The 16,329-nt window shown below is 60.5% G+C and overlaps 2 protein-coding genes across 5 annotated transcripts in view; one reads left to right on the top strand and one right to left on the bottom strand.

Annotated features, from left to right (window-relative positions):
• Positions 1-3,714, bottom strand: part of C3 (complement C3) — a 31,760-nt gene extending 28,046 nt beyond the window's left edge. For both annotated transcript variants that reach the window (XM_053968262.1, XM_053968263.1), the window contains exons 1-4: positions 3,580-3,714; positions 2,638-2,830; positions 1,581-1,740; positions 15-85 (exon numbers count right to left, since the gene is read on the bottom strand). In XM_053968262.1, the coding sequence (XP_053824237.1) occupies positions 15-85; positions 1,581-1,740; positions 2,638-2,830; positions 3,580-3,677 (522 nt within the window). In that variant the 5' untranslated portion in view covers positions 3,678-3,714. The remainder of the gene's footprint in view (positions 1-14; positions 86-1,580; positions 1,741-2,637; positions 2,831-3,579) is intronic.
• A 1,141-nt stretch (positions 3,715-4,855) lies between these two features.
• Positions 4,856-16,329, top strand: part of VAV1 (vav guanine nucleotide exchange factor 1) — a 29,465-nt gene continuing 17,991 nt past the window's right edge. Inside the window, exons 1-11 of one of the 3 annotated variants that reach the window (XM_053968290.1) lie at positions 4,856-4,909; positions 5,696-5,956; positions 6,148-6,878; positions 8,085-8,201; positions 8,296-8,354; positions 9,100-9,165; positions 9,685-9,793; positions 10,738-10,827; positions 11,605-11,673; positions 13,304-13,410; positions 15,418-15,514. In XM_053968290.1, the coding sequence (XP_053824265.1) occupies positions 6,675-6,878; positions 8,085-8,201; positions 8,296-8,354; positions 9,100-9,165; positions 9,685-9,793; positions 10,738-10,827; positions 11,605-11,673; positions 13,304-13,410; positions 15,418-15,514 (918 nt within the window). In that variant the 5' untranslated portion in view covers positions 4,856-4,909; positions 5,696-5,956; positions 6,148-6,674. Of the gene's footprint in view, positions 4,910-5,584; positions 6,879-8,084; positions 8,202-8,295; positions 8,355-9,099; positions 9,166-9,684; positions 9,794-10,737; positions 10,828-11,604; positions 11,674-13,303; positions 13,411-15,417; positions 15,515-16,329 lie in introns of those variants that run through there. The other 2 variants (XM_053968288.1, XM_053968289.1) reach the window with 2 other exon arrangements.

The raw sequence follows: 16,329 nt of genomic DNA, 5'->3' as shown, positions 1-16,329 counted from the left end.
AGCGTGGCACTCACCTTGACCTCCACGATGACCGTCTTGGCCACCGGCTGCATGAGGTGGCCCACGGTGAAGAGGCGGCAGAGGACTGGGAGGGGACACAAGGGACAAGGTGAGGGGACACTGGGGACAAGTGAGGGGACACAAGGGACAAGGTTAGGGGGAACAAGGGACAAGTGAGAGGACACAGGGGACAAGTGAGGGGACACAAGGCACAAGGTGAGGGGGAACAAGGGACAAGTGAGAGGACACAAGGGACAAGGTGAGGGGACACGTGGGGACAGCCAGCACTGGGAGGGGACACTGGGGACAAGGTGAGGGGACATGTGGGGACAGCCAGCACTGGGGACTGAGAGGGGACACGGGGGACAAGGTGAGCAGGGTCAGGGCAGGGGACACTACCTCCCACTGGGGGCATCACAGGAAGGTCCCCAAATAGGTGGCACTGGCACCCCAAGGTGCCACCATCACCCTGAGTCGTCCTGGAAGGGTGACACAGCACCCCGAGGTGCCACCAAGCCCCCAGGATGCCATGAAGAGAGGAGCCAGCACCCCCCGGTGTCCCCAGCGCTCCGAGGCGTCACAGGGAGGTGCCACCAGCACCCTGAGGTGTCCCCAACCCCCCACGGTGTCCCCAACCCTCAAGGTGTCCCAGCAGCCCGAGGTGTCCTCATCCCCTCGATGTCCCCACATTGTCCCCATCCTCACAGTGTCCCCACAATGTCACCCTCCCCATGATGTCCCCAGATGTCCCCAGGTGTCCCCACGCACTCACCGGTGGCCCCAGCGATGTCCCCACACCTGTGATGTCCCCACAGTGTCCCCATCCCCTCAATGTCCCCACAGTGTCACCCTCCCCACGGTGCCCCCACGGTGTCCCCAGGTGTCCCCATGTGCTCACCATTGACCCCAGCGGTGTCCCCGTGCCTGTGATGTCCCCACAGTGTCCCCACAGCGTCTCCATCCCCTCAATGTCCCCACAGCGTCACCCTCCCTGCGGTGTCCCCAGGTGTCCCTGCATGCTCACTGGTGGCCTCAGCAGTGTCCCCATGCCTGTGATGTCCCCACAGTGTCCCCACAGCGTCTCCATCCCCTCAATGTCCCCACAGCGTCACCCTCCCTGCGGTGTCCCCAGGTGTCCCTGCATGCTCACTGGTGGCCTCAGCAGTGTCCCCATGCCTGTGATGTCCCCACAGTGTCCCCACAGCATCTCCATCCCCTCAATGTCCCCACAGTGTCACCCTCCCTGCAGTGTCCCCAGGTGTCCCTGCATGCTCACTGGTGGCCTCAGCAGTGTCCCCATGCCTGTGATGTCCCCACAGTGTCCCCACAGCGTCTCCATCCCCTCAATGTCCCCACAGTGTCACCCTCCCTGCGGTGTCCCCAGGTGTCCCTGCATGCTCACTGGTGGCCTCAGCAGTGTCCCCATGCCTGTGATGTCCCCACAGTGTCCCCACAGTGTCCCCATCCCCTCGATGTCCCCACAGTGTCGCCACCCCTGCGGTGTCCCCAGGTGTCCCTGTGGTGTCCCCAGGTGTCCCTGCGGTGTCCCCATGTGTCCCCAGGTGTCCCCGCGTGCTCACCGGTGGCCCCGGGGGTGTAGATGGGCTTGTCGGTCTGCATGAAGATGTGGCCGCTCTGGAGGGACACCAGCAGGACCTTCTCCAGTGTCACCGCGGCCACCCGCGCTGTCACCGTCACAAACTGCTTCCCCTGCGCCTGCGGCAGCGCCTTGGCCAGCACCTGAGGGGACAGGGACATTGGGGACATCTGTGGGGACAGGGGACACTGGCAACATCCATGGGGACAGGGGACACTGGGGACATCTGTGGGGACAGGGATATTGGGGACATTCATGGGGACAGAGGACACTGGGGACACTGGGGACATCCACGAGGACAGGGATATTGGGGACATCCACGGGGACAGGGAACACTGGGGACAGGGGACACTGGGGACACCTGTGGGGACAGGTGGCACTGGGGACACTTGTGGGGACAGGGGACAGTGGGGACATCCACGGGGACACCTGAAGGTGACCATCCCCATGGACACCAGGTGTGACCATCCCTATGGATCCCAGGGATGACCATCTCCATGGACCCCAAGAGTGACCACTCCTATGGACACCAGGAGTGACCACCCCCCTTGACATGGTGTGACCACCCAAAGGACACCAGGAGTGACCAAGGACACCAGGAGTGACCACCCCCCTTGACATGGTGTGACCATCCCCAAGGACACCAGGAGTGACCAAGGACACCAGGAGTGACCACCCAAAGGACACCAGGAGTGACCAAGGACACCAGGAGTGACCATCCCCGCTGTCCCCACCCCTGTTCAGGGTTCAGTTCCCGTTTCCCATCCTGGGCAGTGACCGCTGGGACAATGACCCGTGGTGGTGACCAGGGGGTGTGACAGTGACCAGGGGGGTGACAGTGACCAGAGGGGTGACAGTGACCGGGGGGGGTGACAGTGACCGGGGGGGGGGGATGACAGTGACCGGGGGGGGATGACAGTGACCAGAGGGGGGTGACAGTGACCAGAGGGGTGACGGTGACTGGGGGGGTGACACTGACCGGGGGGGGGGTGACAGTGACCAGGGGGGTGACACTGACCGGGGCGGTGGTGACACCGTACCTTGATGGTGGTGGTGGCCATCATGCCCTCGGCCGGGCTCAGGGCCACGCGGGTCTGGAACAGGACCTGGCGCTTCTGGGGGAAGTCCTGGACCAGCAGCGAGGCCTCGGTGGCCGTGGTCAGTCCGGGGGCCTCCAGGACCACCTGCTCGTCTGTCTCCAGCCGCAGCACGGCCGGGGTCACCATGGTCACCCTGGGGACACCGCGGGGCTGGCACAGGGCGCCGGGGGCGGCACAGCACCCAGAAACCCCAAAACCTGTCCCTGTGTCACCTTGGGGACCTCAGAGCACCCAGAAACCCCAAAATCTGTCCCTGTGTCACCTTGGGGACCTCAGAGCACCCAGAAACCCCAAAATCTGTCCCTGTGTCACCTTGGGGACCTCAGAGCACCCAGAAACCCCAAAATCTGCCCCACCAAAACCTTGGGGACATCAGAGCACCCAGAAACCCCAAAATCCGTCCCCACATCACCCATGGGTGGGGGTCCCAGAGAAGGGGATTCTATGGGGGTCCCATGGATGGATGGGGGGGTCCCATGTGTGGGGGTCCCATGGATTGGGGGGGTCCCATGGACGGTGGAGTAGGGGTCCCATGGGTGGGGTTGGGTGGGGGTCCCATGGGTGAGGTTGAGTGAGGGTCCCATGGTTTGGGGGGTGGTCCCATGATTTGGGGGTGGTCCCATTGGTGAGGGTGGGTGGGGGTCCCACGGGTGAGAGCGGGGTTGGGTGGGGGTCCCATGGGTGAGGGTGGGTGGGGGTCCCACGGGTGAGAGCGGGGTTGGGTGGGGGTCCCATGGGTGAGGGTGGGTGGGGGTCCCACGGGTGAGAGCGGGGTTGGGTGGGGGTCTCATGGGTGAGGTTGGGTGGGGGTCCCATGGGTGAGGGTGGGTGGGGGTCCCATGGGTGAGGGCCGGGTTGGGGTGGGGGTCCCCAGTCTCTCACAGCTGGGCGCGGCCGGGGGTCCCGAGCAGCAGCAGGAAGCCGAGGAGGAGGAAGAGGAGGGGAGGATGAGGAGGGGGCGGCAGCGCCCGAGCCCCCATGGCCGCGGGAAGGCGACAGCGACAGCGACAGCGACAATGGCCGGGCCAGGGGGGTCCCTTTATGCTGGCCCCGGTGGTTAATGGGTAACCCCAGCCCTGCCCCCACCCATGGGTGCGGGTGGGGGTGCGTGGGGGGGGGAGGGGGTGCTCCGGCCACCTCCGGCCACCTCCGGCCACCTGCGGCCACCTGGGTGGGGTGACACCCCCGTGCCGGGGGGGGGTGGGTGGCACCCGCTGGGGGAGGGGTCCCGCACCCTTGGGTGCCCCTGGGTGGGGGTTGGGGGCGCCCCTCCCCCCCTCCCCGGGTGGGGGAGGGGCTGGCGGGCGTTCCTCATTTCGGGGAAGGCGCTGGCGAGGGGCCACCACGGGGCTTGCGACATCGGCGGGGACACCCGAGGGGGGGTCGCGACAGGGGGGACACCAGGGGGACATCGGGGGACACCTGGGGACACATGGGGGGTGGGGAGGGTCCTCCTTGAGACCCTCCCCCTATAGGTCGTGGACAGCTGGGTCAGACCTGAAAGGTCCTGGGTGACCTTCTGGACCCTTGGTAGGATCTGGACACCTGGGGTCCACCTGGACCTGGATCCCCCTGGTGACACCTGAAAGGTCCTGGGTGACCTCCTGGACCTTTGGTAGGACCTGGACACCTGGGGTCCACCTGGACCTGGGCACCTGGGTGACCCCTGAAAGGACTTGGGTCACCTCCTGGACCTTTGGTAGGACCTGGACACCTGGGGTCCACCTGGACCTGGATCCCCCTGGTGACACCTGAAATGTCCTGGTGACCTTCTGGAACTTTGGGAGGACTTGGACACTTGGGGTCCACCTGGACCTGGGCACCTGGGTGACCCCTGAAAGGACTTGGGTCACCTCCTGGACCTTTGGTAGGACCTGGACACCTGGGGTCCACCTGGACCTGGATCCCCCTGGTGACACCTGAAATGTCCTGGTGACCTTCTGGAACTTTGGGAGGACTTGGACACTTGGGGTCCACCTGGACCTGGGCACCTGGGTGACCCCTGAAAGGACTTGGGTCACCTCCTGGACCTTTGGTAGGACCTGGACACCTGGGGTCCACCTGGACCTGGATCCCCCTGGTGACACCTGAAATGTCCTGGTGACCTTCTGGAACTTTGGGAGGACTTGGACACTTGGGGTCCACCTGGACCTGGGCACCTGGGTCCATCCTGAGGCCTCTGAAAGGATCTGGGTCACCTTCTGGAATTTTGGTAAGACCTGGACACCTGGACCTGGGCACCTGGGTCACCTTGGTGACACCCAAAAGGTCCAGGGTGACCTTCTGGAACTTTGGGAGGACTTGGACACCTGGGGTCCACCTGGACCTGGTTCGACCCCAAACCCTTGGTAGGACCCCAACACCTGGGTCCATCCTGAGACCCCCAACAGGTCCTGGACACCTGGACCCCTCCTGGGCCACCATGTCCAGGTCACTTGGACCCTCTGGCCAACATGTCCAGACCACCTGGACCCCTTCTGGGCCACCGTGTCCAGGTCAGTTGGACCTCTCCTGGACCCCCTGGGCCACTACATCCAGGCCACCTGGACCCCTTCTGGGCCACCGTGTTCAGACCACCTGGACCCCTCCTGGACCCCCTGGGCCACTATGTCCAAGCCATCTGGACCCCTTCTGAACCCTCAGACCACCATGTCCAGGCCACCTGGGACCCCTGGGCCACCATGTCCAGATCACCTGGTCACCTCCTGGACCTCTTCTGGGCCACCATGTCCAGGCCACCTGGATCCCTCCTGGGACCTTCCAAAGCTCCAACCCCCAGAAGCATGTCCCATGTCCCCTCATTGTCCCTTTGTCCCCACCACCCCTGCGGTGGCAGCTCCTCCCCAGTGCCACCGCCGTGACAGGAAGTCACCCGGGGGCCACCAGGTCCCAGTTCCCGTTGTCCCCTGCGACACCTCCGAGGCGCAGGCGCGTCACCTCCGTTGTCCCCTGTGCCACCTCCGGGGCGCAGGCGTGTGACACTTCCGCCACCCCCCAGGCCCGGCCAGGCCCCACTGCCGGCGCTGACCGCTCCAGGAGGTCCACCAGGCCCACCGGATCTTCTCCAGCCGTGGGTGAAGCAGGAGAAGGAGCCCATCGGGATCACCCGGACGTGGCAGTGGGACAGGGACCGACGTCTGTCACTTGTCACCGGTGGTGGCCCCACGGGGCCCCAGCGCCTCCGGTTCCTCCCTTTCCTGGGGGGCAGGGACCCCCTGCGCCGTGGGAGGTGCCCCAGCAGTGGTTGGAGGTGCTGGAGGTTTGTCCAGAGGTCATCCAGGGGCCATCCAGTGGTCATCCATTGGTCATCCAGGGGTCATCCAGTGGTCATCCACTGGTCATCCAGAGGTCATCCAGGGGTCATCCAGGGGTCATCCAGTGGTTCCTCACTGGCTGTGGTCCTGCTGAGGTCACACAAGGCAGGGCCTCAGCTGGTGCTGCTCTGGACAGGAGTGGTGACACTGGGATTTCACCTCCACCAAGAACTCATCTCCACGAGGATCTCATCTCCATCGGGATCTCATCTCCACTGGGATCTCACTTCCACCAGGATCTCACCTCCATCGGGATCTCACCTCCACCAGGATCTCACCTCCACCGGGATCTCACCTCCATTGGAATCTCATCTCCACCAGGATCTCACCTCCACCAGGATCTCACCTCCACTGGGATCCCATCTCCATCAGCTCCTGGCCAGAAGTTGATGGTTGGATCCTCTTCCACCAGCTCCCCCACAGAATTGTATCCTGCCAGGACCCACCTCCATCAGTTCTTCCACAGGAGTTGATCCCACCAGGACCCAATTTTGTTGAAGTTCATCGCACCAGGACCCACCTCCACCAGCTCCTCCACAGAAGTTCATCCCAGCAGGACCCACCACCACCAGTTCTTCCACAGAAGTTCATCCCGCCAGGACCCACCTCCACAGAAGTTCACCCCAGCAGGACCCACCTCCACCAGCTCGTCCCCGTGTCCCCATGGAGGTGTGGCGCCAGTGTGCCCACTGGCTGGTGGCCGCGCGCGTCCTGCCCGCGGGCCACCGGGCCAGCAGCCCCGGGGGACAGGTGTGGGACCTGGCGCAGGCGCTGCGGGACGGGGTCCTGCTGTGCCACCTCCTCAACGCCCTCCTGCCCCGCGCGGTGCCGCCCCGGGACATCTGTCCCCGGCCCCAGATGTCACAGGTGAGAGCCCAGCTGGGGACAGGGGTGGTGGCCCCAAGGAGGGACACGGGGGGATGTGACAATGACAGTGACAGGGGCGGGTGATGGGGACAGTGGGGGTGGGGACGTTGATGGTGACAATGATGGTGACAATGATGGGTGTGGATGAGGGTGGTGATAGGGACAATGAGAATGATGGTGGTGACATCGACGGTGACAATGATGGGTGTGGATGAGGGCGGTGGCCATGATGGGGACATTGATGGTGACATTGATGGATGTGGATGAGGATGGTGACAATGATGGGGACAATGATGGGGACATTGGGGTTGTTGGTGATGGTGACATTGATGGTGACAATGACAGGACTGGCGTGACTGAGAGACACAGGGCGATGATGATGATGATGATGATGATGATGGGACAATGGGGATGATGATGGTGGGGACACTGATGGTGACAATGACAGGGTGAGAACAAAGGCAGTGACAATGTGATGATGGTGACAATGATGGTGATGATGGTGGTCACGGTGCCAAGGAGGTGAAAAGGACAGGGACAATTGCGGTATTGACGGGGTGACAATGACAATGATGATGACAATGATGGTGGCAATTTTCAAAGGGTTGACAATGACAGTGTCGGTGACAGAGGTGATGGCAGTGCCACTGCCACCGGTGGTGATGTTGATGGGGGTGACAATGACAATGACAATGCTGGTGGTGGTGATAGCACCAAGTGGGTGACAAGGACAGGGACAATCGCAGTGTTGATGGGGTGACAATGACAATGACGGTGGCAATGTTCACGGGGTTGGCAATGACAATGACAGCATTGGTGACAGAGATGATGGCGGTGCCACTGCCACCGTTGGTGACACTGTTGTCACTGTTGTCACCAGTGATGTTGATGGGAGTGACAAGGACAATGACAGTGCTGGTGATGGCGCCAAGTGGGTGACAAGGACAGGGACAATCGCAGTGTTGACGGGGTGACAATGACGATGATGGTGGCAATGTTCACGGGGTTGGCAATGACAATGACAGCGTCGGTGACAGAGATGATGGCAGTGCCACTGCCACCGTTGGTGACAATGGTGGTTGCAACCATGGACAGACGAAGGTGTTGATTTTGATGGTGATAATGGGGGGTGCCAGCGATGACAGGGGTGACACTGGGGGGGGATGGCAGGTGACACCGGTGACGGTGACACTGGTGCCACCACAGTTCCTGTGCCTGAGGAACATCCGCACCTTCCTGACCGCCTGCACCGACAAATTCGGGCTCCCCAAGCACCGGCTCTTCGGTGCCTTCGACCTCTTCGATGTCCAGGACTTCGGCAAGGTCAGGGGGGTCAGGGGTCCAGCTGTCCTGGGGGGGTGGGGCCCAGGGGTCTGGGTCACTCCTCCCTCCCCCGATGTCACCTCTGTGTCCCCAGGTGATTGAGACGCTCTCAACGCTCTCCTGGACCCCCATCGCGCAGAGCAAAGGACTCACGTGAGTGGACAGGACTCAGGTGTCCATCCCTGAGGGTCCAGGTGTCCAGTCCCCTCTCTGAGTGACCCCAGTGGCCAGACCCTGGTGTCCAGGCCCTGAGGGTCTCAAATGTCCAGTCTCTGGGGTCTGGTTCCCAAGGGCCAGTGATGTCCAGTCCCCAGTGTCCAGTCCCCAAGGGTCAGCAGTGTCCAGTCCCTGAGGGTCAGTGTCCAGTCCCCGGTGTCCAGTCCCGACGGTCAGCAGTGTCCAGTCCCTGATGTCCAGTCCTGAGGGTCAGCAGTGTCCAGTCCCCGGTGTCCAGTCCCGACGGTCAGCAGTGTCCAGTCCCCATTGTCCAGTCCTGACGGTCAGCAGTGTCCAGTCCCCGGTGTCCAGTCCCGACGGTCAGCAGTGTCCAGTCCCCGGTGTCCAGTCCTGAGGGTCAGCAGTGTCCAGTCCCCGGTGTCCAGTCCTGAGGGTCAGCAGTGTCCAGTCCCCAGTGTCCAGTCCCGACGGTCAGCAGTGTCCAGTCCCTGATGTCCAGTCCCGAGGGCCAGCAGTGTCCAGTCCCTGATGTCCAGTCCCGAGGGCCAGCAGTGTCCAGTCCCTGATGTCCAGTCCTGAGGGTCAGCAGTGTCCAGTCCCCGGTGTCCAGTCCCGAGGGCCAGCAGTGTCCAGTCCCTGATGTCCAGTCCCGAGGGCCAGCAGTGTCCAGTCCCTGATGTCCAGTCCCGAGGGTCAGTAGTGTCCGGCCGTGTCCCCTCAGGCCATTCCCGTCCGAGGACAGCGTTGGGGACGATGACATTTACAGCGGCCTCTCCGACGTCATCGAGTGAGCGGGGGCTACAGGGGCTACTGGGGCTACTGGGGCTACTGGGGGCTACTGGGGGCTACTGGGAGATACTGGGGCTACTGGGAGATTCTGGGGGCTACTGGGAGACACTGGGGGCTACTGGGAGATTCTGGGGGCTACTGGGAGACACTGGGGGCTACTGGGAGGTTCTGGGGGCTACTGGGGGTTACTGGGGGATACTGGGGCTGCTGGGAGATACTGGGGCTATTGGGAGATACTGGGAGGGGTCTGGGGTCATTGTGGGTGGCATTGGGGACAGTACTGGGGACAATGAGGGACATTTGGGGACACTGAGGGATTTTGGGGACAATGAGGGACATTTGGGGACACTGAGGGATTTTGGGGGACATTCCTGGGGCTGTAGGGAGGTCCTGGGGGGGTCTTTGGGGACATTTGGGGACCCCCGTGGGATTTGGGGACAATCTGAGGACCCCGAGGGACGTTGGGGAGCGCCAGGGGTGTCCCAGGGGGTGTCCCCAGCTGTCCCCACCCCCGCAGCGACACGGCCGAGGAGGACGATGACCTCTACGACTGCGTGGAGGCCGAAGGGGACGATGGCGATGACGTCTACGAGGACCTGATGAGGGTCGAGCCCCCCCCGGCCACGGTGGGTGGGACATGCCCCACCACAAAAAACACCTGAGAACCCCCAAAAATACCTGGGACCTTCCAAAAAAACACCTGGGAACCCCCCAAAAACACCTGGCAGTCCCAAAAATACCTGGGAACCCCCAAAGACTACCTGGGAGTCTCAAAAATTACCTGGGAACCCCCAAAAATTCCTGAGAACATCCAAAAACCACCTGGGAACCACCAAAGATACCTGGGAACCCCCAAAACCACCTGGGAACCCTGAAAAACACCTGGGAACCCCCAAAAATTACCTGGGAACCCCCAGAAATACCTGGGAGTCCCAAAAATACCTGGGAGTCCCAAAAATACCTGGAAACCCCGAAAAAAAAACACCTAGAACCCCCCCAAGATACCTGAGAACCCCTAAAAATATCTGGGAACCCACAAAAAACACATGGGACCCCCAAAATCGCTCGAGAATCCCCCAAAGATACCTGGGACCTTCCTAAACCACCTGGGAACGCCCCCCAAATACCTGAGAACACCCAAAAAACACCTGGGACATTCCCAAAAAATACCTGGGAACCCCCCAAAATACCTGAGAATCCCCAAAAATACCTGAGAACCCCCAAAAATTACCTGGGAACCCCAAAAGCACCTGGGACCTTCCCAAAACCACCTTGGACACCCCAAAAACACATGGTAGTCTCCAAAAAACACCTGGGAGTCCCCAAAACCACCTGGGGCCACCTTCCAGACACACCTGTGTCACCTCCATGGACACCTGTGTCCCCCGCTTGGCCATCAATGTGATTGTCCCCTCTGTCCCCTTTGTCCCCTCTGTCCCCATGTCCCCACATGGAGGGGGCATTGCTGATTGTCCCCTCTGTCCCCTCTGTCCCCTTTGTCCCCTCTGTCCCCTTGTCCCCACAGGAGGGGGCAGAGCTGATTGTCCCCTCTGTCCCCTTGTCCCCACAGAAGGGGGGCGTGGACCGGCGGCTCTGCTGCCTCCAGGAGCTGCGGCAGACAGAGGAGAGGTACACGGAGACCCTGGAGTCCATCTGCCAGGTGGGGACATCGGGGACATCGGGGACATTGGGGACACTGGGGACATCGGGGACAATGGGGACGTTGGGGGCGTTGGGGACATTGGGGGACATTTGGGGCATTGGGGACTTTGGGGACATCAGGGACGTTGGGGGCATTGGGGACACAGAGACCCTGGAGTCCATCTGCCAGGTGGGGACACTGGGGATGTTGGGGACATTGGGGACATGGAGACCCTGGAGTCCATCTGCCAGGTGGGGACATCGGGGACAACAGGGACACTGGGGACATTGAGGACTCTGGGGACATCAAGGAGATGGGGTTGTTGGGGACGTTGGGGATGTTGGGGACATGGGGACATTGGGGGACCTTTGGGGCATTGGGGACATTGGGGATGTTGAGGGGGACATCGGAGACATTGAGGGCATTGGGGACAAAGCAGGGAATGGGGACAAGGGTGGACATTGGGTCATGGGGACTTTGGGTCATTGGGGACATCGGGGACATTGGGGACATTGGGGATGTTGGGGACATTGGGGACAAAGGCAGGAAATGGGGACATCGGGAACATTGGGTCATGGGGACATTGGGGACATCGGAGACATCGAGGACATTGGGGACACTGGGTCATGGGGACATTGGGGATTTTGGGGACATTGAGGACAAAGGTGGGAAATGGGGACAAGGGTGGACACTGGGGACACTGGGGACAGAGGTGACCACACGGGGCCTCCCAGTGCTCCCAGTAAGGCGCGGTGTCCCCCCCGGTGTCCCCCCGGTGTCCCCTGATGTCCCCAGCAATTCCTGCGGCCGCTGCGGCACTTCCTGAGCCCCCAGGACATGGAGAACATCTTCATCAACGTGGAGGTGACAGTGACAATGGGGACACGGGGACACTGACCAGTGACACCAGTGACACCAGTGACACCAGTGACACCAGTGACGCCAGTGACGTGGAGGTGACAGTGACAATGGGGACACGGGGACACTGACCAGTGACACCAGTGACACCAGTGACACCAGTGACACCAGTGACACTGACCAGTGACACTGACCAGTGACACCAGTGACACCAGTGACACCAGTGACACTGACCAGTGACACTGACCAGTAACACCAATAACACCAGTAACACCAGTGACGTGGAGGTGACAGTGACAATGGGGACACGGGGACACTGACCAGTGACACCAGTGACACTGACCAGTGACACCAGTAACACAAGTGACACCAGTGACACCAGTGACACCAGTGACACCAGTGATGTGGAGGTGACAGTGACAATGGGGACACGGGGACACTGACCAGTGACACCAGTGACACTGACCAGTGACACCAGTGACACCGGTGACACCGATGACACCAGTGACACCAGTGATGTGGAGGTGACAGTGACAATGGGGACACGGGGACACTGACCAGTGACACCAGTGACACTGACCAGTGACACCAGTGACACCGGTGACACCGATGACACCAGTGACACCAGTGATGTGGAGGTGACAGTGACAATGGGGACACGGGGACACTGACCAGTGACACCAGTGACACCAGTGACACTGACCAGTGACACTGACCAGTGACACCAGTGACACCAGTGACACCAGTGACGTGGAGGTGACAGTGACAATGGGGACAGGGGGACACTGACCCGTGACACCAGTGACACTGACCAGTGACACCAGTGACACCAGTGACATGGAGGTGACACCAGTGACACAGGACATGGGACATCCCCTCCCAGCTCTCCCAGTGCTTCCAGTAACCTCTCCCAGGCCTCCCAATCCCCTCCCAGTGCTCCCAGTGCTCCCAGTACTCCCAGCCCCCCCCCCCAGTCCCTCCCAGTGCTCCCAGTAACCCCTCCCAGGTCTCCCAATCTCCTCCCAGTGCTCCCAGTCCCCCCCCCCCAGTGCTCCCAGTGTTCCCAGTCTCCCCTCCCAGCTCTCCCAGTGCTCCCAGTAACCCCCCCCAACACTCCCAGTCCCTCCCAGCGCTCCCAGTGCTCCCAGTCCCCCTGTTCCAGCTCTCCCAGTGCTCCCAGTAAACCCCCCTCCAGCGCTCCCAGAGCTCCCAGTGCTCCCAGCGCTCCCAGTCCCCTGTCCCAGTACTCCCAGTACTCCCAGTGCTCCCAGTGCTCCCAGTCCCCCCTCCCAGTACTCCCAGTGCTCCCAGTGCTCCCAGTCCCCCCTCCCAGTGCTCCCAGCGCTCCCAGTCCCCCCTCCCAGTGCTCCCAGCACTCCCAGTGCTCCCAGTCCCCCCTCCCAGTGCTCCCAGTAACCCCCCCAGCGCTGCCAGTGCTCCCAGTGCTCCCAGTCCCCTGTCCCAGTACTCCCAGCGCTCCCAGTCCCCTATCCCAGTGCTCCCATTGCTCCCAGCGCTCCCAGTCCCCCCTCCCAGTGCTCCCAGTCCCCCCTCCCAGCGCTCCCAGTGCTCCCAGTCCCCCCTCCCAGTGCTCCCAGTCCCCCCTCCCAGTGCTCCCAGTAACGCCAGTCCGCAGGAGCTGCTGGAGCTGCACCGGCGCTTCCTGGGGGAGCTGCGGGGGGCGCTGGGGGGGCCCGGGGGGGGGCGGGCGCTGCCCCCCCTGTTCCTGCAGTACAAGGAGAGGTGCGGGGGGCTGGGGGGTCCTGGGGGGAATCTGGGGGGATTTGGGGGGGGGTTGGGGGGGTTTGGAGGTGTTTGGGGGGGTCCTGGGGGCGTTTGGGGGGTTCCTGGGGGATCTGGGGGATTTGGGGGGGTTTGGGGGGATCTGGGGGAATTTGAGGGGGTTCCTGGGGGGATCTGGGGGGGTTTGGGGGGGTCCTGGGGGATTTTGGGGGGGTTTGGGGGGGTCCTGACGGGATTTGGGGGGGGTCCTGAGGGGATTTGGGGGGGGTTGGGGGGGTTTGGGGGGATCTGGGGGGTTTGGGGGAATTTGAGGGAGTCCTGGGGGAGATTTGGGCGTCCTGGGGGATTTGGGGGGGTTTGGGGGGTTTGGGGGGGGTCCTGACGGGATTTGGGGGGGTTTGGGGAGTTTTGGGGGAATTTGAGGGAGTCCTGGGGGAGATTTGGGGGTCCTGGGGCATTTGGGGGGGGGTTGGGGGGGTTTGGGGGGGGGGTCCTGACGGGATTTGGGGGGGTTGGGGGGGGGTTTGGGGGAATTTGAGGGAGTCCTGGGGGAAATTTGGGGGGAGGTTTGGGGGAATTTGGGAGGATTTGGGGCGGTCCTGAGGGGATTTGGGAGGGGGGGTTTGGGGGGGACTTGGGGAATTTGAGGGGGTCCTGGGGGATATTTGGGGGTCTTGGGGGGAATTTGGGGGATTTCGGGGGGATTTGGGGGGGGTTGGGGGGATTTGGGAGGATTGGGGTGGGGGCCTGGGGGGTTTTGGAAGGTCCTGGGGGGTTTGGGGGATTTGGGGGGTCCTGAGGGGGATTTGGGGGGTCCTAAGGGGGATTTGGGAGGGTTTGGGAGGGTTCGGGGGGTTTTGGGGGATTTGGGGGTGTTTGGGGGGATTTAGGGGAATTTGTGGGGGGTTGGGTGTGATTTGGGGGGTCCTGGGCTGGGGGGTTGGGGGGTCCTCAAGGGGAATTTGGGGGAGGTTGGGGAATTTTGGGGAGTCCTCAGAGGTTTGGGGGGGGCTGAGGAGGATTGGGGGGGTTTGGGGGGGGTTTTGGGGGGTCTTTGTGGGAATTTGGGGGGGATTGGGGCATTTGGGGTGGATTTCTGTGGATTTGTTTTTAGTTTTTGGGTGAATTTTTTTAGGATTTGGGGTGAATTTTGCTGGATTTGGGGTGGATTTGGGGTGGATTTCTGTGATAATTTGTTTTGTTTGAATTTTTTTGATTTTTCATTGAATTTTGCTGGATTTTGGTTGAATTTTGTCGGATTTGGATTGAATTTTGTCGGATTTTGGGTGAATTTTGCTGTATTTTGGTTGAATTTTGTTGGATTTTTGGTGAATTTTGGGTGAATTTTTTTGGATTTTAGTTTAATTTTGTCGGATTTTGGTTGAATTTTATTGGATTTTGGGTGAATTTTGTCGGATTTTAGTTGAATTTTGTTGGATTTTGGGTGAATTTTGTTGGATTTTGGTTGAATTTTGTCGGATTTTGGGTGAATTTTGTTGGATTTTGGTTGAATTTTGTCGGATTTTGGGTGAATTTTGTCGGATTTTGGGTGAATTTTGTTGGATTTTGGGGTGAATTTTGTTGGATTTTGGGTGAATTTCGCCTGATTTTGGTGCCCACGCCAGGTTCCTCCTCTACGGCCGCTACTGCAGCCAGGTGGATTTGGGTTGAATTTTGTCAGATTTGGGTTGAATTTTATTGGATTTTGGTTGAATTTTGTTGGATTTTGGGTGAATTTTGTCGGATTTTGGTTGATTTTTGTTGGATTTTGGGTGAATTTTGGGTGAATTTCGCCTGATTTTGGTGCCCACGCCAGGTTCCTCCTCTACGGCCGCTACTGCAGCCAGGTGGATTTGGGGTGAATTTTGTCAGATTTGGGTTGAATTTTATTGGATTTTGGTTGAATTTTGTTGGATTTTGGGTGAATTTTGTCGGATTTTGGTTGATTTTTGTTGGATTTTGGGTGAATTTTGGGTGAATTTCGCCTGATTTTGGTGCCCACGCCAGGTTCCTCCTCTACGGCCGCTACTGCAGCCAGGTGGAAGCGGCCGCGCGGCGCCTGGACCAGCTCTCCTCCTGCACCGACCTGCGCATGAAGCTCCAGGTGAGCCCCAAAAAAACCCCAAATCCACCCCAAAATCCTTCCCAGCCTCTCCATGAAACCCCAAATGACCCCAAAGTCACCCCAAATTACCCCGAAGTGACCCCAATGTCCCCAAAAACACCAAGTGACCCCAAACTGACCCTAAACGACCCCAAAATTACCCTAAACTGACCCCAAATGACTCCAAACTGTCCCCAAATGACCCCAAAACAAAGTGACCCTAAATGACCCTAAATTACCCTAAATTGACCCTAAATTTCCCCAAACTGATCCCAAATGTCCCCAAATGATCCCAAAGCAAAGTGACCCTAAATGACCCCAAAATTACCCTAAACTGACCCTAAATTACCCCCAAAGTGACCCCAAGTGACCCCAAACTGACCCCAAATGTCCCCAATGTCCCTGCTGACCATGAAGTGACCCCCAAATGACCACAACTGACCCCAAAATTGCCCCAACCTGACCCCAAACAACCCCAAAGTGACCCCAATGACCCCAAAGTGACCCCAAGTGTCCCCAGATGTCCCCAATGACCCCAAACTGACCCCAAACTGACTCAATGGTGCCAACGTGATCCCAACGTGACCCCAACATGACCCCAATGTGACCCCAATGTGACCCCGCTGTCCCCAAATGTCCCCAATGACCCCAAACTGATCCCAAATGACCCCAAAGTGACCCCACAGTGACCCCACAGTGACCCCACTGTCCCCGCTCTCCCCAAATGTCCCCAATGACCCCCAAGTGACCCCAAATTAACCCAATGACCCCAAAGTGACCCCAAAGTGACCCCAAGTGTCCCCAAATGTCCCCAA

This window comes from Vidua chalybeata, chromosome 33 (assembly GCF_026979565.1).
Source record: "Vidua chalybeata isolate OUT-0048 chromosome 33, bVidCha1 merged haplotype, whole genome shotgun sequence".
NCBI lineage: Eukaryota > Metazoa > Chordata > Aves > Passeriformes > Viduidae > Vidua > Vidua chalybeata.
Note: the sequence above shows the minus strand (reverse complement) of the source record. Positions and strands in the feature narration are given on the sequence as shown.